The 25,905-nt window shown below is 35.8% G+C and overlaps 1 protein-coding gene across 5 annotated transcripts in view; it reads right to left on the minus strand.

Annotated features, from left to right (window-relative positions):
• The window catches only part of ALCAM (activated leukocyte cell adhesion molecule), a 203,777-nt gene that overhangs the window by 43,487 nt on the left and 134,385 nt on the right, over positions 1 to 25,905 (minus strand). For all 5 annotated transcript variants that reach the window (XM_057306855.1, XM_026492624.4, XM_026492615.4 and 2 more), the window contains exons 2-6: positions 12,710 to 12,810; positions 8,647 to 8,866; positions 2,076 to 2,140; positions 751 to 838; positions 109 to 291 (exon numbers count right to left, since the gene is read on the minus strand). In XM_057306855.1, the coding sequence (XP_057162838.1) occupies positions 109 to 291; positions 751 to 838; positions 2,076 to 2,140; positions 8,647 to 8,866; positions 12,710 to 12,810 (657 nt within the window). The remainder of the gene's footprint in view (positions 1 to 108; positions 292 to 750; positions 839 to 2,075; positions 2,141 to 8,646; positions 8,867 to 12,709; positions 12,811 to 25,905) is intronic.

Genomic DNA, 25,905 nt, shown 5'->3' on the forward strand with positions numbered 1-25,905 from the left:
GGATTGAAAGCACAATCCAAAGAGCATGTGGATTAGGACTTGAAAAATTAATAGCATATGAATACTCTAAGACATTAAAATTACACAATTGTATATTGAGTTACTTACAGTAAATATCAAAGATTGCTTGTTCAGACTGAAGCGTTTTCTGGCCAGATGGTCCATAATATGTCACAGAGCATGTGAATGGCATTTGTATGTCAGCCTTGGTTGCCTTGTACTCCAGGGATGAAGTCATGGTATAGAGCTGAGTTACTGGGTCCATTTGCTTTTTAAAAATTAAGACCACCACTGAAGAAAATAAGAACATTAATGATAGCATCTTTCATTGGAAAATCACAATCCTTTGTTAAATGTCGCAACACCTTGAGAAGTGGTTTTGTCCTTCTTACTGTATTTAACGGGAGGGAAAATTGACATGTACTGAGGTAGAATGTCTTTTCAAAACCATGAAATCAGAGACATAGACAGAAATAGAATCCTGGAATCCTATCTCCCACTCACTTTCATTAACTTCTAGAACATGCCATATACAGAAATAATTTTTCTCTGCTCTTGATTCTTCTGCACAAGGACTAAAATGATGTTATTAAAAAATCACTTAATGACTTAATGGTTACTTAAAGGAACAAAGCACAGAGCCATAGGTCAAAAAGGGCAATGCATTTAGATGCAGAGCGGCCTAAGGAATGCCCAGACAAGAGAAAGTCAAAACAGGTCATCTGAATTTACTGCCCACTTCTTACCCACCTCCTTCAAGGGGTTGTAGCACTTTTCCATTCCTGTACCACGTGATGTTGCCATCTGGATAACTGTCTTTTGAAATGCAGTCTCCCAACTGCAAAATGAAGAGGAAATGTTGCTACCCTGGTTCCATCAGTGGTTGTCAATTTGAAAGCTTTGGACTCCTCAGGGGGTGCAGCTCTCCCAAAGGTTTCCTGACCCATTCATTATCCAAGCACTGACTGGGGACTGGATACATGCTTTCTTGCATTTAAAAACAACGCCTTGTACTTAAAATTCTGGTCTTGACCATTTAAAAATATGCAATAGATGCTGCCACTATTAATAAAATCACATTTGTCTAAAAGCATTACCAAATTCATTTTGACGTAATTCATTTTTAGCATTAAGTAAATAACATAACTACATTAACATTGGCTATTCCCATGCTTCACAGATCTCAGCATGCAAGAATCATTAACGGTGTGAAAGTGGGGCTACCTCTTCTGTTTCATTCTACCTTAAGTTCAGATACATATACTTACCAAATCTGTATGGTAATTTTTCCGCCACTTTTCTTCAAATGTGTTATAACTTTAATATTTAGCATTTATCAAATAATATTATGAAGTAAAATTTAATCTGATTCAAAGAACTTTTAACTTGTTTGTATTTTTTTCTTCACAAAGGAAAATGTAGGTATTTTACTTAGTGAAAATAAGATTATTAGTTGATGTGCCCAAATATAACCTCCAGCTTTGTCCCCTCTCGATACAGCCTCTCTTCACACCTCTTAATGTGACTGTTAAATTTGATCTTCCTCACATCTTTACTTCAACTTTTCAATAGTTTAACCTGCCAACAGAATAAAGTGCAAACTCCCTCCACGACATAAGGCTTGTCATAATCCAGCTTCTCTGTACTTCTCCAGATTTATCATTTACTGCACTCTCTTGCCTACCGTCTTACCACACAAAGTTCCAGCAACTCAAATAACACGATGTTTCCTAAAAATGCTATTCTCGTTCACGTCATATTATTTCATGTTGTTGGAAAGCATTTCTACCTTTAGTTTGAAGAAAATCTACTCATCTTTCATGACTCCATTGAATATTCAGTTCATTCATACAAGAAAGACTTATGCCTCTTCACCTCCCCCCCCTTCCCCTTCTGGAAATGACTACATCTTCCTCAGTGTTCCCACTCTAACTCAGGCAGACTTTCTGACTGGCATCTGCAATACTGTTAACTTCACAAGAACAAAGTCTATCTTATTTGTTCTCGCATCTGAGGGCAGGAGAAGACATTTAACATTAGGCTAAGTGAAGGCAACGAATCAGACTAAGTCTTACCTTTTTTAGCTGCTCTGTTTCGAGAAAAGGCGCTTTGCTTACAATTTCAGGTTTGGATGGTTGCTCTAAAGTCAAGCAGAGAAAGGTTTTAAGTACACAAGAAAGAATAAAAGGACATTTGTGATTTGGATTATAGAAAAATAATTCACTTATTCAAAGCACAAAAACAAGGAACAAAATAAAAAAGACATTCCCATATAATCTGTAATTAAGAAATCTGGTTAGCCCACTCCCTTTCAAGTATTTGCTTTATTATATTAAATACTATTTTAAATGCTTATTACTCCTTTGAGTAAAACATTGGTAATGTCTTCTGAATGCTTCATAAGCAGTAAATATGGATTTGACAGTGAAACGGAGGTTAATATACTAAATATGAATATTATTGCCAATTGATTATCATGTGTACTTTCTACATATTAATGACTTCCAGCTACCTTTAGATGAAGACCTAAATCCACAAAGGGTACTTATTAAAAATGCAGATTTCTAAGCCTTCCCTGGCCAGAATTAGAATCTCTAGGCACGGTCCTACAAATCTACTTTTTAAAATAAGCTTTCTATAAGATTTTCAGGCACATTGAAGTTTAAGAATAATGGTTCTAAAATCATGGTGACTAAAAGGAGTTACAGGATATAGAAGTTCAAGTTTTCTGTGTATCTCAAACCTTATCTTTAAAGTGAAATCATGTTATGAAATTATAAATGTAGGGAAATCCTTCAAATTTGGAACTGAGATAATGGACAGAAGCATTTCAAACACAAGAAGTTCTATAAGCATCCGTTCTAAGAGAGTGTTCAGGAAGAACTGGTTAAAAATCACAGCAACAAGGTATTATTCAAACTTAAATTTTAAGTTATTTACTCTTCGCTGTTAGTTATCTATCACTGATGGGTTTTTTACTTTTTAATTAGGTCTAACAATTAGTCTCCAGAAAATGGATATTGCCTCTTTGTCACTGACTTTTGTGAATTTCATGGAGCAAAAACTATTCTATTCTCATATAAACAAATAAAGAAAACCAATAATCCTTTCATTCATAGTCTCATTGTATACCATCTCCAATACCTTTAATTTCTATTACCAAACTAGACTAAGTTGGCTTTTATATATTATTACTCAATTTGGAATTCCATTATCAGACATGTTGCCTACTCAGACCATTATAGAAAATAAGGATGAAGACAGAAAGCCTCTGGAACAGCAAAATGGCTATCACCAAGACTGTATGTAAAAAATATGTAAACTTCTTCATGTTACTATGGAGAGTTAATTTCCCTTTTGCAATTGTTTTATATTAGAAATTGGAACAATGAATAATAATAGTAAATCTTCCTATGTGTTCAACTTTTGCACTTTAATTATAGGAGGGCCTACTTCTATTAATTCTAGAAACATAATTCTAATTCAATTTTCACAAGGTGGATTGTTTTCTAAATACACAGATTGGAAACAAAACACAAGAAAGATAGAAAAATAAAAAAAAAGAAATACAGAAGAATAGAAAAGTAGAACAGAGACCGTTACATTAATGCAAACAAGAAGTGACATCTGATTTCCTGACTGTTAGAAATGTGACCAAAAAATTATTAAAAACGGACCAAAAGTCAAAATAAACAGCAATTTCTGGGAAACATATGGTAGGGGCTTAAAGCCTTCCACGTATCAGTAAGCACTGGTGTTACCACGACTTTAATGTAACGCCATTAATGTTCAATTACAACTCCAAATTACTGATAAACCATTAAATTCTGTTCTGAATTTATGTTTTAAGACAAATGTCTAAAATATCTGAGAGAGGGATGTATCCAAAATATTTAAACAAACTGAAAATTCTCGGTGCTTAAGTAAGTAAGCCAAAGTTCTCTGGGAACTAAAATCAAGTGTTTCATGATACCTTTCTGAGAGAGGTAAAATATTAATTTATGTAGTCAATCAAGAGTCAAAATTAACAAGAGAAAAAGAACAAGTGGCTTTTTGTTTCCCCTTCAGTAGTATCTATGCCTGGAATATAAAAAGAGATTTAAAAAATCATCTGGAAAAACTGAGGTTCTTTTTTTTTTTTTTTTTTTTTTGAGTCTTTTAATACAAAATGTGGGTGGGCAGTGTTGCTAAGTTGCATTACATTCTAGTTCACCAAAACAGTCAGGCACATACTTCCTCTTAGGCGAATATATATATTTCTCTGCTTTGTAAACCCTCTGATGTTTTATCAGTGCACATAAGATCATAAATACTTGGTGTGTTACAAATGTTGGTCCTTTACACATGGCCATGTATATGTTCCTTCCACAAATATTTTCTAAAATTTATACTTATATCAAGAAAATGAAACTGTGGAAAATCCAGGAAACCTGGTGAAAGAATGTTTAAAGTTTAGGCCTCTTTAGTCTACACCTCATCTTTTTATTTGGAAGAGAGACACAGTGGGTATTGTGGAAGTAATGGTGGTACTACTGCAATTCTTTTGAGTTCTTTTCTCTGAAACTTTTATTTCAAACCCATGAGATATTTTGTATGTAGTTTTCTCTTATATTAGTTTGCAACAATCAATGGATATTAGTTGGAGGACTATAAAAGAGGACACGTACTATTTTAGCAAAATTGCATATTGATTCCAAAGTGTTTAAAAAAAAACTTTCCATGAATTATGCCTTAATATAATTCAGGGATTCATAACCAAGTATAGAATTGAAAGGGAAAGTCACAGAACAGATTTATTTGCATTATTAAAATAACTTTGTCAAGGGTATCACAGCCAGCTGAGGATGAAGTGATGAAGGCAAAACTGCTCTCTATTGCCCACAATCTACAGTGTTACTACCAAAATCAACACATAGGAGAGCTCACTTTGATATGGGAGGAAGGCAAGAAAAGAGAGGCTAACTGCTTACACTGACTCATGAACTCTCCCCTTAGTACTTTGTCCGTAATAACTCTTATAAATTCTGGTGTACTTTAAGTAAACAACTGTTAGCATGGAATCGTTGTTTATTTTCCTCATGAGATGGGAAAGGTATTTTTTATATTAAAGAATTGAAATAAAATATACTGTGTAGGTCTCATTTGTTAAATAGGTCATTTTCTGCTGCCTTCATTTAAAAAAAAAAATCCTTGCAGGTTGATTAACTTGCATAGGGAGGGTGAGAGGAAGGATGCTCAATTGTGATAAAACACTGAGAATAGTGTCCAAATGAAAGCTGTAACTAACTGCATGAAGTCAACCTGCATTGCCCAATACTAAGGGAAGAACTGGTCCAAGTGTAGACTGACTCCATGTCATGGAAGCAGTCTTCCTTTTAATGCCACAGACAAGAGTACAAGAGGGTTAACAGATTAGCCTCGACTGTGGTTTTCAAATGCTTGTTTAGAGCTGGAATCGTTTTCCCTTTTTTTACTCCCTGAATTACCATGAAAAAACTGAAATGTAGCATGGGTGGAATTTTAGCTAATAAGAGCAGTGCCGCCCCTTCTCCTACCCTCTTCAGGAGCTCCTCAGGAGGATCCTAGGAACACAGTAGGAAAACCACCCTCAAATTCAAAGCACTTATATTACTGTTGATGAGAGAAGCAGCCCCAGCCCAGTGAACTTCCCCAAGGTCAGAAATTAGCAACAGACCTAACAAAGTCAGGTCTTCTGATGACCAGTCAGGGATTTTTCTGTTCCAGCACAGACAGCCAGTTGGCAATCTGGGTACCCATTTGACCTCTGAGGAACTTTTGCACAATGACTGAAACAAACCTTTGGGAACTTCGAAGCCTTTATTGATGTTTCTGAATGTTTTTATTAATTTCAAATGTGCATTAAATGCAAACACATTTTAATTTTGATGTCATTCAATTCTTTTTTAAAAAAGCTGTACTCGTGGCCATAAAGAATGTGACTTAATTGAACCTGGGGTGCTTTATGGGCATGGCTATTGTATCTGAGGTATAATTTAAAACTAAACAAACAAACCTATACCAGAGGTAATGGAGTCATCAGTCATGGCCTCCAGCTGGAATAAGAACAGTCTGAGTTTGCCCATGAGGATGGCACTCTGCAGCAAGCTGATCTGGGATTAGCTCACGTCAACCATACTCAGTTCCGCAGTACACAATGCGTGTTGCTAGGTGATTCGACAGAAGGAAACAGAGCACTGATTGACGAGCCTAGTAACTCTTAAGTGACTGCAATATACCCATGCACAGAATAAAAGTCTCCCTTTCACAGCTGCTGTTTGCTTCACAAAATGTGACCCAAAGTAAATTCATTATTTTTTTAAAAAGCTAAAGCCCCTATATGCTCTTGCAAATACTTTCCTTATCATGAGCTGTGCTGTTCATTTAATTGGACTTGGAGGGTCCCATGGTTTCTAGCATAAAATGCCATTTTCAAGAGTGTGTAACTTGTCTATTTAAATTCTCCCTGGCCCAGAGCCTGGAATGCAAATTCTGTTTCTGAGAATCACTTTGTTTTCAACAACATTCAAAAGAGAAGGGGGCAGGGGATGCTGCCAGTATGTGGGGTGTGAGTTTGTTTTCACCATCATCAAAATCTCCTGTATTCCAAAATAGCTTACAAATTTTTATCAAAGTAGACCAACTGGATTTTTTTTTTAGATTGCTGTATGGTATTTTCTTTAAGTGTATTCTGAAAATTGTCACAAATGATTCTTCTAAAGGAAACAACCTGGATTTTCTCAACTTTCTTGTAGACTAGCTTGATACTTGAGAATTTTAACACAGTGAGAAAGAAACCTGACAATGACAAAGCAATACACATAACCTTCAGGGTGCTATGACTTAATCTCTACCTACTATCTTACATTCTTGCTGTGTACTTATATTTATGACATCATGGCCTAATTTAAAAAATTGTTGTGGTTGTTCTCTTTACAAAAAGTGTCCCTAGCAGTGCACCATCGATCTTCCTAATAACATCATAGTGAAATAAAAGAAAGAAAAAAAAATGGGACATTGGTAAATAAAGGATGCAGATTATTTGGGGTATTTAATGGAAGGCATGACTGGCAAACACTTGGAATTTGATGTGATTCGTTAAATGATTGAGAAGGGTGGATGGTTTCTGGAAAGTGCCTTCTAAGCTGAAAGTTAATCAACTGAAACATGTAATATGCTTTTACAAGGTTCTTCTGGAGAACAAAGGTTTCCTCTGATAGTACAAAAATTCTCTGAATCCATGTCATGAGCCCACAGGAGCTTTGAAATCTACATAAATACTTAAGGGACAGTGCTACTTAGTCACACAGGCTAATACAAGAGAAATGGGAAAAATCCATTGTTGTTTGCTGTAGTCACCTTCTGGGCTTCTTTCTTCCCTATTTATTTTAATAATTTGTAGGTGCTGCCACGTTATCAGAAAGCAGAGGGAAAACACTGAAAAGTGAGACCTTCTTCCCTAATTAAAAAAGACTGGCATTCTGAAAATTTTGAGACCTATTTTTCTCCCTGTAATTTCTATTATGATGTAACAGGAGATGGGATTTTTTTTAATTTGAATATTAAAAGATAAAATGTTTAGTTAGAACTTCTCAAGTCATTCATTTGCATAGCTATGTGCACAGTAATATTAACTATATGTTATCATTGGGCAAAGTAACGCTGCCATAATGCCTACAGTAATTACTCCAAGTTTCTTCCACTGGCTTCTCTTCTTCCAGCCCTACTCTACTCTTTCCCCTTGATGTATTCCACATACACATTCAGGGTGTGGTAACTTTTTTATTTGGGGGCAATTTTCTAAACCAACTGAACACTTTGAAGAACTAAAGCAACATTATTAAAGGCCAGGAGATAGATAGATGATAGATAGATAGATAGATAGATAGATAGATGTGTGTGTCTGTGTGTGTATAATACTATTTACACACATATATTCACACACACACATTTCTAAGTTATAAGATGTTTGGATTTACCTGTATTTATTGTTTAATATATCAAAATGTTAATTTTTTTTAAAGATTTTATTTATTTATTCGACAGAGATAGAGACAGCCAGCGAGAGAGGGAACACAAGCAAGGGGAGTGGGAGAGGAAGAAGCAGGCTCATAGCGGAGGAGCCTGATATGGGGCTCGATCCCATAACGCCGGGATCATGCCCTAGCCGAAGGCAGACGCTTAACCGCTGTGCCACCCAGGCGCCCCATCAAAATGTTAATTTTACATGGTTCAGCCTAATACATACATGTGTGCATGACAAGCATGATTCTATGTATGTATCACATATGTATGCATATATCAGAGAATATTTATTTGTACATGTCAGTGAAAGTTAAAGATCACATGCCAGTGTTCACTTAGTAGTACTTCATATCACAGGAAATTTTACCCAACAAAACAACAGAGAATATTCTTTTAGTTCCTCACTGCAAAACTCCTATTTGAATTTCAGGGCTTTTGTTTTCCTCCCTGACAGCATGCATGAGCAGAATGAAGATCGTTAGAAGTCCTCTTAGAGAGATGCCTGCTGCGGAGACACTACAGAGCATTCACTCTTCTTTCTAAAGAACATTTTCTAGTACCAGCCATCAATCCCACTTAGCAGTTACACTGCAGACTACTTACTGAACACCTTGACTATTGTAGGTGCCTCAAACACGTTGTCCTCAGTTACTAGCATGCACACAAATCTCTTTTCATCACTGATCCTTGCATTACTGATAGACAAAGTGTAGTTTTCTGAGAGGCTCAATCTGTCTTTGTATTCCGGTACATCGTCGTACTGCACACTTTTCTTTGTAGAGGACCTGAAGGCAATAAATACTGGGGAGCCATCGGGCTTTTCCTAAAAATTAAAATAACAATACATTTTAAAAACAAGCATATTCAGATGTTTCAGGATTACATCCAGAATAACAAAATTTCTTGGCCATATTCTTCCACCAAGATTTATAGTTCTGTCCAAAAGGAATAATTTTGGATATGAGCCTCACATAAATCTTTGGTTATAGAAAATTACTCATCATAAGAGGAGAGGCTGTAAGTTCTTTTACAGGTATCAGTTTAAATATATGAAAATGGAAAGACAGAGCTATTGGAATCTGAACTTTTCTTGTATCCAAAGGACAGAATTAGTGACTGTTCTGAAACCAACAAAGGCTGGCAGTGTATTTAATTTAAAAGAAACAAAAATAGATGAAAACAAACACACAAATGCACAAAATGATATTCAGCTAACCATCACAGCAAGCATACACGTGGGCTGCAAATACTCATTTAGAAATCCTGGGCAGTTATCTTTTGTATATTCATTACTTTAATCCACATACTTTAAACATCCACACCTTTCAGTTTCAGCCAAAACTGACAGAGCTGACCTTTACTCATAATATAATTTAATGAGTCTTGATGGAGGAACGGTATTTGCCCTTGTGAAACAATCATGTCCATTAAGCAACGGAATCAGATTAATCACTAAAATCCATAGTTTTGCTATCTGAGTCATAAAACTTAGCTCAAAGAGCTTTCATATAAAAACTTATTATCAAAATAAAATATAATCTGGCATGGACAATTATGCAAGAGCATGAGACATATAATTCATCTCTTCCTTTGCTCCCACAAAAATTCTCTTAGCCAATAAGCAATTTAATCTAAGATAGGAGCCAATCCCTCTTCTACTTACCTCATAAGGCCTTTGAGAAAATAAAATATGATAAAACATTTTAAAGTGCATGGCAAATTCCAAGGTACTATGGGGAGTTACATTTTAAAAATTATTAATATTTATTACTGTTATGGACTAAATGTTTGTGTCACCACCAAATTCATATGTCGAAGCCCTAATCCTTAGTGTGCAGATATTTGGAGGTGGAGCCTTTGAGAGGTAATTAGCTTTAGATGAGGTACTGGAATGGTGCCCTTATGATAGGATTAATACCCTTATAAGAAGAGGAAGAGAGGTCTCTCTCTCCATGAAAACACAGGTCATATGAGCACATAGCAAAATGGCAGCTGTCTGCAGATCAAGAGAAGGACCCTCACAAAGAGCCGAATCTGCCAGCACCTTGATCTTGGGCTTCCTAGCCTCCAGAACTGTGAGAAATAAACAGATGTTGTTGAATCCCCCTACTCTATGGTATTCTGTTACAGCACCGCAAGCCAAGACAATTACTAAGCCAATTTTAGAGTCCAAAAGTTTTAGTTGGTTGAATATCTGAATACACCAAAAATCTTCTCCTTAAATTTTTTAATTTTGTCACAGGTTTACAATGCAAATCCTTGCTCTAAATCATTCCTTCACTGAGAGAAATATGTTAAACCAGTCCCTTATATTTCTGTATCCATACACTCATGCAATAAATAATAGTTATCAACCATATGCCAGGTACTTTCCTTAGGTTTTCCACGTAGTAACAGATTTAATACTCCCAACGACCCTGTAAGTTAGATTTGTAATATTAGATTCATTTACAGATTATATAGTAGAGACAGAAGTCGGTTAAATACGTTGTCCAAGGGCCCAGCTCTTGTATCTCAGCAGAGCAGAGGCTGGAGCTCTACAGTCTGGCTCCATGATGACTTCACTGCAGCATTCTCCATAGCTGTTAGATGCCCCTTCTGTCCCAGCACTGAGGCAGATGCTGGAGAAGAGGACGGGGTGAAGGAGGGCACAAACTGTGATGAGCACTGGGTGTTATAGGCAATTAATGAATTGTTGAACACTACATCAAAAACTAATGATGTATGATATGTTGGCTAACTGAACATTTAAAAAAAAAAAAAAAAAGAGGTGGGGATGAAGTGCGGAGAGGCTCACAGGGAACCATGATCTCCATTCACAGGGAGATGACCGGGCAGGAGGGGAGAAGCCAATCCAGCCTTTCTCTATGTTTGCCCCCTTTCACTCTTTCCAAACCTACCATTTGTCTTTCAGCTTTCATTAAATTAGAGCTTGTAGACGATGCCTGCACATCGACACTGGCTTTAGAGCACATGGTACTTCAAATGATCTCATCCGTGTATTGCCAAAGCTTTTTGCTTTAATTAAGAATTGGAAAATTGTCATTATTGTTTCCACTACCACTGTACCAGTTCAGTTTGGGTGAAAATTATTCCCTGAATTATCATCAGGAATGCCTATGATCATGGTTTTTCACCATCTGTGTTCCATTTATTTTGGCAGTAAGTTTGACTCAACCGGTGAAGCATGTGGTAGTCTCGCTTGGAGTTTGAGAGGTGTGAATAGACCTTGTCCTCATAGGCCTTAACTTCCTATTTCCACTTTTACAGTAAACCAGAAATAGTTCAAAATTCCCATCGTGAGCCAAGTATCAGCAGAGTCCAGGGCAGTGCTGGGCCACCTCACTCCCTTCCTCTGCTGTCACATGACCTCCCCACAGGCACATGAGCTTTGAGCCCCACAGCCAGAACACGGACCACATGCTAAGCACTGGGTCAATATTCTGCTATGAATTATTCCATGTAACCCTCACACCACTGAGGGAAGACTATTCTTATTACCGCCTTTATAGAGATGAGAAAATGGAGATTCATTCATTTGTCCAGAATCCCACAGCAAGTATATGGTAGAACATATGGGTCTGACTTAAGAACCCGCATTTTGAAGATTGTCTTCTACCCCTTCCTTGGGTGCAATCTTAGGCCCATTACTCAAAGTGCGTTCTGCATGTTTGTTCTTGCAGATATTTGAGAGAAAAAGTTGGGTGGTTAAAAAAACCTAAGAAATGAATGAAGCATGGACAGTTCAGAACACATCTTAGTGCATGAGAGGCTCTGAGAAGAACTGTGATAAAGTTTTCAAAAATTATTTGACTATCAGATTTTTTTTTCCTATTAAAATACCTTTTAACATTTCAAGGAACTTGAGAAAAACTGCCATAGTATTCAAGGAAGCATATGTCTACTTTAAACTTGCAAACTACCATGAGTCTCATGTGATTCAGCATTAGGAAACTGTGCCACACAGAAACCTTTTGTTGGTTTCCGTAATTAAATTGAAACATTTTATCAGTCGATGTTACCTAGCCACCCCACATCATCTACCAGGGTTTCTACCCTCCATTTCCAGACCCATCTGCCATATCTGAGAAAGTATGATTTGCTATCTGCAAGAAAGGAGTAAAATGAACACTGTTACATATAAAAAGGACCTGCCGCATCAACACAGCATTAAGACAACATCAGAACAAGCTTCTAATGCTGATGACTAACTCCCAATGAATATTTGGGTACTCTAGCAACTGCTGTATTTTGTCTTTGCAATAGCCACACCAGACATGAGTATGTGGAGAAAGGCTGCCAACTTCCACTAAGCTCTCTTCTATACGCCACTGATTTTACTCTGGAACTCTGCCTTTTCCTCTGCCTCTAACATTTAAGGTTAAATCTTTCAGACTAATATGATCTAAGAATTACGTGTTTATTGGCTTTATTTTAAAATAGCACTTCTTATGTAAGACTTAGGAATTACTCTTTTGAGATACTCAACACATAATTCTACCTTCCTACATTTGTACCCATACTTGAATATTTGCCATTATGTTAATTTGAAATTCACACTTACTCACAGAAGGAATATTATCTCAAAAAAAAACCCAAAAAAACAAAACAACAACAACAAAACAACTAGAAGTAATTAGCCAAGTCCAAAGTAGGTGACACTTACATATTTCCATTTGCCAAACATGAGATTCTGAGGTACATCAAGTCGGCAAGGCATGATAATGGTATCTCCATACGCTGAGTTTACACTATACCATCCAAGTCCTTTAGGAAAAAAAAAGAGAGAGAGAGAAGATGTTAAGTGTTTCCTTGAAGTAACTAAGCAAATAACTTCAGTTCAGGCTGTGTGCCTTTCTGACGATTATCTATTATAATTTTATCTTAAATGACTACAAAAAGTATGAAGCTAGAACATATTTCCTATTTAAATATCAACAACTCTCATTTAGCTACTAAGCCTTTGAATGTCATACATTTCAAATTTATAGACCCTCAATTTTACCAGGGAAGAGACAAGTGTGTGCTACAAAGGAACATAGTGGAATGTGAAAGTATATTTTTTTTCCTAAATATATATGTCATAGAAAACATATATATTATATATATATATTATACGTATATAAATATACATATATATGTATAATATATACAATACATATATATGTATTATACATAATATATATATATATTACATTTCATAGACATGTGGGACCGCACAAAGATTACCATGTTTAAAATTCTCAAAACTAGCTTTAAATATATTTGTTTTTCATTTGAAAATATCGTCAAATTTATCTTCTGGAAAAAAATTTTAAAACTACTAAAACTAAACTAACACAAATAAGACCACAACTAAATTTTAATTTTAAGTAGGAAAATGACTAATTTTATAGTAGCAATGGTTACTATATTAGGTTTAATTTTAATTATGCATAAAATATTTTAAAAGATAGGAATCTGTAGTATAAAAATTCTTTGTAAAGTGTTTACTAAGTGGGTTACCCTGAATTTTGGGTAGACAATGTAACTTAAACCATAATTTGCTACTAAGGTACAGAAAACTTCCTGGTCTTATTTAATTCTTTACTGAGAAAAAAATGTAGATGACAAAAAATTAAAATGTCAAAACCCCACAACTTTTGCATAAGTATGAAACATACTATTCAAATCTGTATATATTCATGAAGTTTAAAAACTCAGGCATTTAACTTGACAAGAGTACTTAAGAAACATCTCAGAATTTTTTACCTTATTTTGTTCACAGTGGTTTTTAAGATTAAATAATTAACAATTAAATATCTGTTAAGATATATCATAATTGGATATAGTGTGAACAGGGTAACTTAATCTGAAACTGTAGAGGGGGAAAAAGATATTTTGTCCACCAGGTGGTGCTGAAGTGCAAAGCTAAGGCCATTAGAAATACAAATACCATTTTATGACTTTCTGAGGAAATAAGACAGTGGACATTATCTCTCACTGTTACCCATCAATCACAATGCATAGGGAAATTTCATATAGGGATAAAAATCATTAACCTTGGTAAAGACAAAAAGGTAATAAAATGCCTTTTTAAAAATTCTGTCGACTGAGGAAGGTACTTCTCTTTAAAGCAATTTTGCCCCAGTGAACAAAATCATTACAAGAAACACAAACTTCAAGTAAATATGCTTCAAAACAACTAGTTTCCGGCATTTTTAACATTTGTTAAAATAAAGAATACAAAGTTTAAGTCATGATAATGTGTTTTTCACTCTTATTGGAGAAAAGTAGTTTACCAAAACTGTTTATCGTATGTTCAGTATTCTAATAAAAATTACCTCAATAGCTTTTAAATTGTTTAGTGTTTCCCATACTGTAACTTTAATTCCTTTTAACTTCAAGCTGTTGCAGAGCAAGACTATAAATGAAGACATGGTCTCTTCAGCCTTGTTAAAATACAAATTGTGAGGTAAGTTTAGATATGTGGTTGCAGATATGCAAACTAGTGAGAATTAAGAAATTATTTCTCAGTATAGTACTTGTTTTCTACAATACTTCGTATGCTAAATGTGGAACTTTAATCATGTATTTTAAGATCTGTTCATGCACTGCACCGGCACAGATATGCCAACCCAAGAAAACAATTTTGTGATTTAATGTTTTGTTTTTTCACCAGTATGAAGCAAGTCACTTGAATATGTAACGACTCAAAGATGATCTGGGTCTATAACTTAAATTATGGCAGGACATGCCCCTCTAATTTCTCCTATCACTTGTAAAAGCACACCTTCTTTTGACAATTGGCAGTACTCCCATGGTTAGTCAAGGAGTGAAAACAGTTTGCAGAGCTTAGGTACCAAGGAGGTGAATCCTTTGCCAGGTACACAGGGAAAACAAGAAAATTCTTTATGCAAAAAAATGTAATTTTTTGCTATTTCTTACAGACCATTTTTCTTTTCTCTTCCTTATAGAATTTCAATGCGCTATATAGATACCAAATTTTCTAACAGGTTTCAAAGCTATAGGAATTTCAAGTACATCCTGTGTTATTAGCTTAGTGAAGTGCGACAACAAGGAAGGGACCATATATTCTTATCTTTGTATCCCCAGGGGCAATGCCTGGCATCTCAGTTGAATGTTCTGAAGTCCTTTCCATTTTGGTTATTAAATTAACATCTTTGAAAATCAGGGAGGAGTTGGTACCATTGGAACTTTGGGAATTCTTATTCCTAGCACATAGTCTCCTAAAGGCTGTCCTAGATTGCCTTTGATATGCAGAGAATGTGGACTTAATGCTTGCATGGCATTTGGCACTCATTTCTGAAGAGAAATAAACACAAAGCAAACATTCTTATAGGAGCTCATGGATGAAATTACAGAAGAGAATATTTCTGCCTACCAAACTGTATTACTAATTTCAGGAGAAATTAAGGATTATCATCAGCAGATCACAGAGCACAAATAATGTGAAATGCCTCTTTATCTTACTGTGATGACCACAAAGCAAAGGGCTGTTTTGAAAAGTATTCGAGAATTCGTGAGTTTGGGTCTTTTAATGACAGCTTGATATCCCAAATAGCCAGGACAGGACTCTTTAGAGCATAAGAAACCTAAGGGAAATAAGACGTGTGACAAGCATGAGTGCAGTAGGTAAAAGGCCAATGATTACAGACAGAAGCACCAGTCTCTAGGCTTAGGGCACACAGGATGAAAATCAGCTGGACTGCATTAGGAGTCACAGATTTCAGAAATAATTATCAAGTTTGCTATAGTTATCAACTTTCCTCTTTTCTAAGAGTATACCAACTTCCAGGGTCATCTGATAGAAAGACTCAAGGCTTCAATCTGTGGTAGAGCTAATATCCCTAGCCCTGGAGAGAGAAAGTGGCTACAAAATCACTATGATTGGGTGATGAATTAGCATCCTGATTTCTACAGATGTCTCAGCCTTTGAGATGAAGTGCCAGTGAGACCCAAAGTACCTGTCAACACAAATGGTTCTGTTTATACTTTTCACAGAAGCAAAGATTTTATCTTTGATTTGCCAAGTCTGAACTGAATTTAACTCACAAAAACTCCCCTGCAATTTTCTCCCTGCAATATTAGTTGGTTAAATTGTTCATGGTTTTGTAGCCTAGAGATTATTGGACACTATTGCAAATATAGAATGCCTATGATGTCCTGCCTCAAAGAAGTTAAATATAAAATATAGAAGGAATGAGTGTGTGCACAAGTGTGCATTTCTGTGTGGTACGTGTTCTATCTATGTGTGTATGTATATATCATAAGATATTTTAAACTGGGCTAAAAACCTTCTGCATTAAATATGTTCTATAAATGTAAGGTATTGTTATGAATTATTAACATTACCATGGCTATCAAAATGTCACAACATAAAATAAAATGCAAAAACGTGTTACACACGAGAAGCAGTGTAATTATTTAAGAAGTTTTTACGAAGAGTTATTAACTAAAGATAAAGAACAATAGAACTAAAAAGGTTACATAGGAGAATTCAATAAAAAACACAATGGGAAGAGCACAGCATAAGAAAAATCTCTTAGCCCAGTAATTCTGATGTACCAAATCTCAGACAAATGATCATAAATACAACACAGCTATGGTTATGCATTTTGTACAGGAAATAATTTAAGGAGGCACTGAAACGGACTCTGGCTTAATTTCAAAATTAGGTGAACACAGTTTATTTCTAACTGAACTAATAAAAATGTAATAATTGCGTCCATATTGGTGAATACACTTTTCCTGTATAAACTAAGTTCAGAGTGATCATTCTCTGTGCATTGTTGATATATAGACATTTGAGTGGAGGGATCTTAAAATTCAGAACCTGCCACTACATTTCAAGCAGAGGATGAGAAGAGAGGATGAGAATGAAAGAGTCTATTTTCACATGCTGTCTAAGTTTAGCGTGGTTAATTATTTTTTATTGCATTGATACTTCGATAGCATCATCATCCTTAAAAGCATTGTTCTGAGCTCTGTAGCTCTGTTAGGTGCCAGAGAAGGGTTGTTCACAATCACAACTGGCACAGAACTTAGCACATGAGAACTATATTACGGTTCTACAGAAATTTCAGAGAAATTGATTCACGCAGATGAATTGTTGGGGAGGAAGCAAGTAGAAGTGAGAAAGCTATCCTTAGAAATTACTTTCATATTTATTTGACTGATTTTGACAGGTAAACATGCTAGTGTCCCTATGTGCTTTATTAATGAATTAAGATGCATATAACTCTAATTAAACACAAAAGTATTTCTTAACATCAGTTTATAGCAGTGTTTCTCAACCTCATCACTAATGACATTTTGGGCTGAAAAAATCTTTACCATGGGGAGGCTGTCCCATGTATTGTAGGATGTTTAAGAGCACCCTCACCTCTGCCCACTGGGTGATACTAGTGGCACCCTCCCACCCCCCCCACCCCCGCTATGGCAACAAGAAATTTCTAGACAGGACAAATGTCCCCTGGAAAGCAAAACTGCCCACCAAATCCCATTTAGTGGAAAACTGCTAGTTTAGATCTTCTACTATTGGCTTTCTGTATTCCATAAGATTGGTTTCCTTTAAAGAGCTCATTGTTGTAAAGTAGAATCTTAGTACAGGACTAAATAACCAAGGAATATGAAGAGAGGGGTGGAGGAGGAAGTGACACATAATAACACTTAGCTATTATCAACGTTGTTTTCCTCACAGAACATCCTATACTATATTCAACTGTGACAGGGAGATAGAGTCCTGACTCCAAAGATTTGAGATCCAATCTCTTCACAGAGATTACAAAAAAAAATACTCTATTTTAGCAAATCTACTTCATGTATCACAATCAAGTACAAATTATACATACTATATAGGTTTTCTAAGCTACACATATTACATGTATTTTATTTAATATGATAAAATATCTACTGATAGAGGGTGAAATAGGTACCTTTAAATACCTTTAAAGTGTTTTTCAAACCTGTGATTTTATGACTCAATGAGGCAAATGTACTTCATAATTCCTCCTATTCTTTATGGCATTAAATAAGAATTTAAGATTTCTGTCAAGGTCATGTGATATATAACAAGAACTGAGACAGAGGGAGGTTGAGAGAGAGAGAGAGAGAGAGAGAGGGACAGGGCTTGTAATTCCCAAGTAATTCACAATGGATGGCAGAAAGGCAAAGACATCTGATGGAATATGTTATTTTGAGAAATAGAAAAAAGGGTTTTCCTACTCTCTTTTTCAATTTCCCTTCAACAAATGGGTACTTGGGGACCAAGCTGGTTGTTTGCTGAATCTGCAAAAGGAAGATGTTTATTCAAAATTTGCTTTCTGGACAGTCTTTCACCAGTGTCACATACTAGGATGTAGGTCTAACTCTGTAATGCCTACAGATAAAGAAAGAGTATGGTGATTCTTTCTTTCTCTTTCTTCTAGCGGTTGCTACAATTCTTTTTTTTTTTTTTTAAAGATTTTATTTATTTATTCGACAGAGATAGAGACAGCCAGCGAGAGAGGGAACACAAGCAGGGGGAGTGGGAGAGGAAGAAGCAGGCTCATAGCAGAAGAGCCTGATGTGGGGCTCGATCCCAGATCGCCGGGATCACGCCCTGAGCCAAAGGCAGACGCTTAACCGCTGTGCCACCCAGGCGCCCCCAGTTGCTACAATTCTATACATGGATTATAGTATATCTTTAGGTAAATGGTTAGGGCACTGTGGAATAACATTTAGAGGGGAAAGGGCCATCTTACTAAATTATAAAATACTGCTAGTACCCAAGAATATGTTTTAATATATGTGCTCTTCACTGCCGAGTTTGGTATATTATAATGCTTGAATTCTTTATCTTTTTAGTAAACAATAGGTCAATATAATAACCTATATTATGTCATAGAAAGGAGATCTACAAAAGCAACAAAATTTTTAAAATACAGTATCAGTATTTGCATCCCTGTACTGAAAACTATCCTCTCAATTTACCACTGCCTGATTGTTCATCATGGAATGATCTATGAGGCTGGAGAAGTCACAGCTCTTCCCAATTAGTTTAGGCTTTGTCCCATCTCTGCCTCATTTTTATCCGTGTTCCTTGGGCCTTGGTTGAATCCGTACATATCCTTTAAGGCCTATCTCAACGATCATCTATTCTGTGATCATGCAACAAAGTATTTACTGAACACCTACTAGAGGTAAAGTGTTAGTCTTTGTGGAGGAAAATATATATAAAATGCCAAGCTCTAGTCCTTCAAGATCATGAGCTGCTGTAAACTAAGTGCTGTGGAAAATGCAGAGCAAGGAGCTCCTGCAATGAGCTTGAGGATATTGGTAAAGGCTCCTTCCAGGTAATTTCATTTGACCTGAACACTGAGTGCAGGTTTCTGTGAACAGGACGGTAAGAACTACTTCACCAGCATGTCTCAGCCAGGGACCATGCAGAGGCACTGAGTGGCACTTAGTTTTCTCTCTTATGGCAAACTTCCTTTTTTATTACAGTAATTTCTACTAGTAGATCTTTCATCTTCATAAAGAACATGTCCTGACCGGCAGTTTTCTCAAACTCATAAATGCGCATAAGATTTCCCTAATAAAATGCAAGAAACTGTTAGATCTCTCTACTTTCTCTTTACTTTCATCACCAGCACTAACATTTGGATTCTTCTTGGGGCCACTTTTAAATTATAAGCAAAAAGTTTATTTAAAAACTATTTAAAAGCAACAGAAGTGATTTATGTTGTGAATCTTTATTTTTGTTTTCTGAGAGATACCTCATGAATTTTAAATCCGTAAATGTAAAGATTCTACTGTGCTTGTTAGAGTTTAACTTGGGCTACACGAATGATCGCTAGGGCATGTCTGACAACTCTACAGTTACTTTAAAAACCCCCAAACTGTGGGATATGAAAACATTTGTTCATATAGAAAGAGAATTTAAAGCTTTCATCAGATGATCAAAAGTAACCTTAAATAAAAAATAAAATATTTAAGGGTGCTTGGGTGGCTTAGTTGGTTAAGCATCTGCATTTGGTTCAGGTCATGATCCTGGGGTACTGGGATCCAGTCCCACATCAGGCTTCCTGCTGAGCAAGGAGTCTGCTTCTCCCTCTACCTCTGCCCCTCTCCCTGCTCATGCGTGCTCTCTCTCTCTTTTGCAAAAATAAATAAAATCTTTAAATAAAATGAAATAAAATAAGGTTCATTCTAAACTGACTAGAACTTGTGGAAGCACAATTTGATGGTATCTGTCAAATTAAAAATGCTAATAGCCTTTGATGCAGTAATTCTACCACTGGGAATCTATTCTACAAAAGTTTTTGCACAAACGCACAACTGTATACAAAGATAATACAGCATTATTTTAAATAGTAAAAAAAAAAACAAAACTGGAGGGACTTAAATGTTCATTAGTACAGGTGCAATAAAGTGTATATCCATACACTGCTCTACTTGACCTATGGGAAAGCAGTAGGATCCAAACACACGATTTTTCTCTCTCTATATTTCAGTATTTATGATTTTTATCATTCATTCATTCATTGACCGTTGAGTACCTCCTCTGTACCAAGCAGTGTTCTAGGGTAGGTGATCAGCATATGCAAAAACAAAAACAAAACAAAAACTGTTTTCATGGTTTAAGTTCTAAACATATGCATATTTATTCGTGCATTTAAAAACTTAATTTCCTTTTGAAAAAAGGAGAAATTACTGGTTTAATTCCTCCACTATGCTGCAACCTATTTGAAGGAAGAGCCTTATTTTTCTCATTTTGAAACTTGTTGCAGCATCATGAAGATTACAGGAGTTCAATAATAATGGGTAAAATAAAGCTCCACTGCACATCGAAAGGAAGTCTGTAAGATCATATTCTTATAGTCCATATTCTTTTCTCTGCATTTAACATTCCAGAAAACCATATACTACCCTTTGAAATTCTAGGGAATCCAGTGAGGTAGGGATGAGGGGTGCTGTAGTGTTTCAAAATCAGTATCTTAAAATTGTCCCCCCCCAAATGCTATTTTTATTTTAAAAAATTTTAATACAATATAACATACATGCAAACCTGTGTACAGATCTAGATTTACATTTGAAATGTCACTAAGAGCACCAGGATTTAGGGTTTCTTTGGCAACTGTTTTCATGTTCTTTCTCTGAGGGTAAAACTGGGATTTCCACACATCTGTCCCACAAAGGACCCTCTGTTTTACAAAGTCATCATTCCCCAGTGATGAGCTTTTGATGAGCCTATGGGGTCTATGCCAAAATGCCAAAACATTGGTCCCTTCGTGGGGACAAAATTAAATGAAAACACTTAACACTCTGTATGTGTGGGAGGGGGGAGGGGACAGGGAGACTATATGGAACCTGAAATTTTTAATTTTATATATGAAAAGAACAGTGTTCTATATTTTATTTTAAAATAGACAGTCATAGTGATAGAGACTTAAACACGAGAATGTTTAAATATATTTTATACTATATAGTTACTCATTATAAAAATTAAAAGCATTTGTGTAATGAATAATTTATGTTAGTTGAAGTTCACAAAGTTAACTATTCTTTACTCTCATACTTCTAATTACCTAGGACTTGAGGCTGTGTCTTTAAGATGCTTATATAAGGAGAGTCCTCCACTCATACAATCAGTCAATACAATGGAAAAAAATTGATAGCAAGTTATTTTCCTTCTGCTCCCCTCTCCCAATTAAATTTCCCTATTAGTTTCTGCACTGTCTCTGTCCATATTCTGAGGACTTCATCTGGGAACTAGCTTAACTAAAAAGGGAGATGGAAGAAACCAACATCTGAACACTCCTCCAGGTTAAAATAATGCAAAGGAAAAACGAATACATTTATGCTCCATTGCTCTGAACATTTTCTCAGCATGAAATTCCAGATTTAACTAATTCAGACTATCAGTTCTATTTGAATGGTGAAAAGTTACATTTTTCTGTGCATTTTGTCATATAAGTTGTATTGAAATTGTGAATACAATTCAATTATTTTAACAAGAACAATAACTGTACTGTATTCATGAAAACACTATCAAGAGAAAAACACTATCAACAGGAAAACAGGCACTACGCTTCACAAAAGACCTTAATTGCATCATCTGAAGTAATGGAAACTTTTGGAATTTAGACTAGAGTCTGTCTTCAGAAAGAGTTCATAATTATTGTGACAGAATAAATTTGTTTTCTGCAAATAATTTAATGCCATGACAACAAAAAGACTTCTTGACTTGAGAAAATAAAAGCTGTCCTTGATAACACTTCCAAACCCCCAAACAACAAATTCCTAATAGCTTTAATACTCCTCAAATGCCTTAGAAAAAATATATCAGAAAGACTTCTAGTCAATAAGATCATCATTGTTTTCACAGAGAGCTTCTGTTAATAACAGCTGTGTTAATTGTATTTCTTTAGCATTTCAATTAATATTCAATGGCATTGGAGAATTTTATTTTATAATTGATGTGCTGAATTAACCAGGGATAGCAAATAAATTATTAGGGCTACTGAATGAGCAGAGTAGTTGACTTTTGCTCCTTGATTGGTTGAGCGATCTTGTCCAGTAGGGTTGTTACTGGTGTATTCCACATCAAGTGTCTAACTGGGTATCAAAAAATGTTTACGTAGGTTGAAATAGCTTTTTGCTCTTTTCTTCACACGAATCCCAATTAGCATTGCCTATGTCTCCTGAGGAAATAGATTTGTACAATCAAACATGGTAAGAAATAAGGTTAAAAAGCTATTTAATAGGTTTTCCCACAGATTTGGTACAGATTGCTGGCTGACTTTTGAGGTTTAGATTTGTGTAAATTTCATGCCTTTAATTGACATCTCCCCAGAGGGGCTGTAATATAAGGTAAGGTCATAGAAAAAAAAAAAGATGGCTTTTTATGGCATGTTTCCCTTTCTTTAAGAATTAAACTCAGTTTACTGGAAGATCTAGTCTTCTAGTTTTGAGGAGGAAGAAGAAATAGAAACATTTGTCCAAGGTAATTTTTAAAAGAGATTAAAGCCACAGGAAAGATAAAATTTTAAAAGAAAACAAATAGTTGCATATGCTTAGAAAATCAGCATAATCTGTCATATGAAACTGAAATCATCTTCCAGCATTGACAGATTTTGTGTCACCTCGAGGACCAAGTAAGCATGCAAAACAATACCCATTACAGCTTGCCCACAGTAGAGGTTCAATGGAATAACTCTGGAATGCTTAAACTTAGAGAGACAATACTGTCTTCTATTAATATTAACAATAACTTTTCATATATTCCATTTTCCCTGACAGTCATTATTCTTAATTGATGAGTGGGAGGAAAAGTGGGAAAGAGAACAAGATAATTTAGGAAGGCAATGAGTAGAGATGAAAAATATAGGAAGCTGTATTGAAAGGTAGTTTTATCATTTCTAAGGGTGTCAGATGGAGGAATGCTTTAAATATCTTGTAAAATCTGGACCTGAAGTTGCCTCCAGCTTTGAAACTTTCCTTTACTCGCAAAGATTTTAACTCACTGAATACTTTGCCTTAGAGAGCCAGAGGCCAACTGTTAACTTAAAAATGTGCCATACTTATGCTGTAATTTGGGAAATTATTAAATGACCCCCCAGAAGGATTTCTGGAAGACTAGCTATCATGGACAAGATAATCCCCTCAAAACAAAACAAAACAAAACAAAACAAAGCAAGACCTAGATAAGAAAAATAAGTTCTTACAGCAGAAAAATGGCTCTACAGGGCCTACCTTCAGTTGGTTTTCCGTGGTTGTTAAAGTTTGTATCGTATCTCACCTGCTTCTGCTTCACAGCTTCACATTCTTATTTAAGCATCAACTTAGTAAGTGCTTCCTCTTTATAATTCAAGGAAAAACCATGAAGTGTGATGGACATGAAGACGTACCTCACAGACCCCCAACCACAGAAAGTGTAACTTACCAGGGACCTCAACTGCCCCTGCTCTGAAATCCGTCACTAAGTTCTGCTGAGGCCACATTTTCCCTGTGCCCCTGCCAGCTCAAGACTGAGCAGAGTAGGTCTATAAGACAGGCAAGGTTCTGGGAGGCAAGGGACTCCTCTGAGGGCTGACTATGGCTCAAGGAATTCATTTCCCTAATGAAACTTCCTTAGACTACACAACAGTGTAGAATGTGTCCACCCAATCTTCCTTCTGTCTCTCTTTCCCCTGATGTCAGATTCACATTGCACTCTGACGATTCTCCCCACCCACGTGCTCCTTCCTCATTGTTTTCTGATATAGGTGTTTCCCCTAGTACAATCCTTACATGTTCAATCCATTTTGACATCTGCTTCTCAAAAGATCCTGGCTAACATGTGGGAGAAATTAGGCAGAACATAACTACATTGACTCTCTGACTTTAGTAGACTACTGGATTCAAGACAATTGGGATTTTAGTACAGATGCAGTTAAAAAAAAGTATACTTGATTTAGTAAGGGGTTAGCTAAGTTAAAAATAAAGATAATTTAGAGCAATAATAGTAATAATAATGGACATTTTATTTTTTTAAAAAGATTTACTTATTTATTTTAGAGGGAGAGAGAGAGCTTGTGCCAGTGGGGGCAAGGGCAGAGGGAGAGAATCTCCAGCGAACTCCCGCTGAGGGGGGGAGCCCAACATAGGGCTCAATCCCCGACCCATGAGATCATCACCTGAGCTGAAACCAAGAGTCAGACACTTAACCCACTGAGCCACCCAGGTGCCCCAATAATGGACATTTTAATAGTGCTTTGTAGTTTGCAAAATTCTTTTATATATAGTGTGCATTTTTGCATTTGAGTCTCACAAAAGTTCTGTACGATAAGCAAATAAACCTGCATAGTGAAGAAACATTATGATGCCTCATTTTACTGATTACATACTGTTCACCCTGCAAAGCCAAGAGAGTAAATGAACATGACCAAGCCAGTATGTAGTAGAGCCAGAGTTCAAAATTAATTCTGAATTCATGTTCAATTCTCATCACTATAGATACACAGAAAATGATTATGTGTTTTTATTTCATTTTATACTGTGGCTAATTTGGGAATGTTATTCAACAAGTATTAGAATATTTTCTATATTTAGACTTAAATATTTAAAAATCTATAGATTGGAGGGACTAGAAAGAAAACAAATGAATAGATTTGATCATCTCTCTCTCAATGAGATGTTATGTAGCAGTTGACCATTATTGCCAGAAATAAACTGAGTCCTGTCCATGATAGCTCACCTAATTCTCAAAATAACATAGAAAACTGCAAATAACTGAAGTGGTAGACATCTTTCACGTAAGGAACCAGAGGTATATTAAGGTCCTTTAATGTAGACGAGGCATTCAGTTGCCAGGCAGAATAGCACTTTATTTATGTATCCAGCACAGTAGAGATAATAGACTACCAAGAAAAAATTATTGGATGAACAAAATGAAAAAGTTGGGATTCATATCAAGTCTTTCTAACTTAAAAACCTGTCTTCCCATCAAAAAAAAAACAAAAACTTTTCAGAATAACAACTTTTAGGTTAGTTGAAAATTTAAGTTCACAAAAAACCTGCACATGAATGTTTATAGCAGCTTTATTCATACTTACTCAATTTTGGAAATAACCCAGATGTCCTTCTGTAGGTGAATGGATAAACCAACTATGGTACAGCCATACAACGGAATATTATTCAACAATAGACAGAAATGAAGAAATGAGCTATCAAGCCATGAAAAGACATGGAGGAATCTTAAATGCACATGGCTAAGTGAAAGGAGCCAATCTGAAAAGGCTACATTCTGCATGATTCCAACTATATGACATGACAGAAAAGACAAAACTATGAAGATAGTAAAAAGATCAGTGGTTGCCAGGGGTTTGAAGAGAGGGA

Source organism: Ursus arctos, unplaced genomic scaffold, assembly GCF_023065955.2.
Source record: "Ursus arctos isolate Adak ecotype North America unplaced genomic scaffold, UrsArc2.0 scaffold_4, whole genome shotgun sequence".
In the NCBI taxonomy this organism is placed as follows: domain Eukaryota; kingdom Metazoa; phylum Chordata; class Mammalia; order Carnivora; family Ursidae; genus Ursus; species Ursus arctos.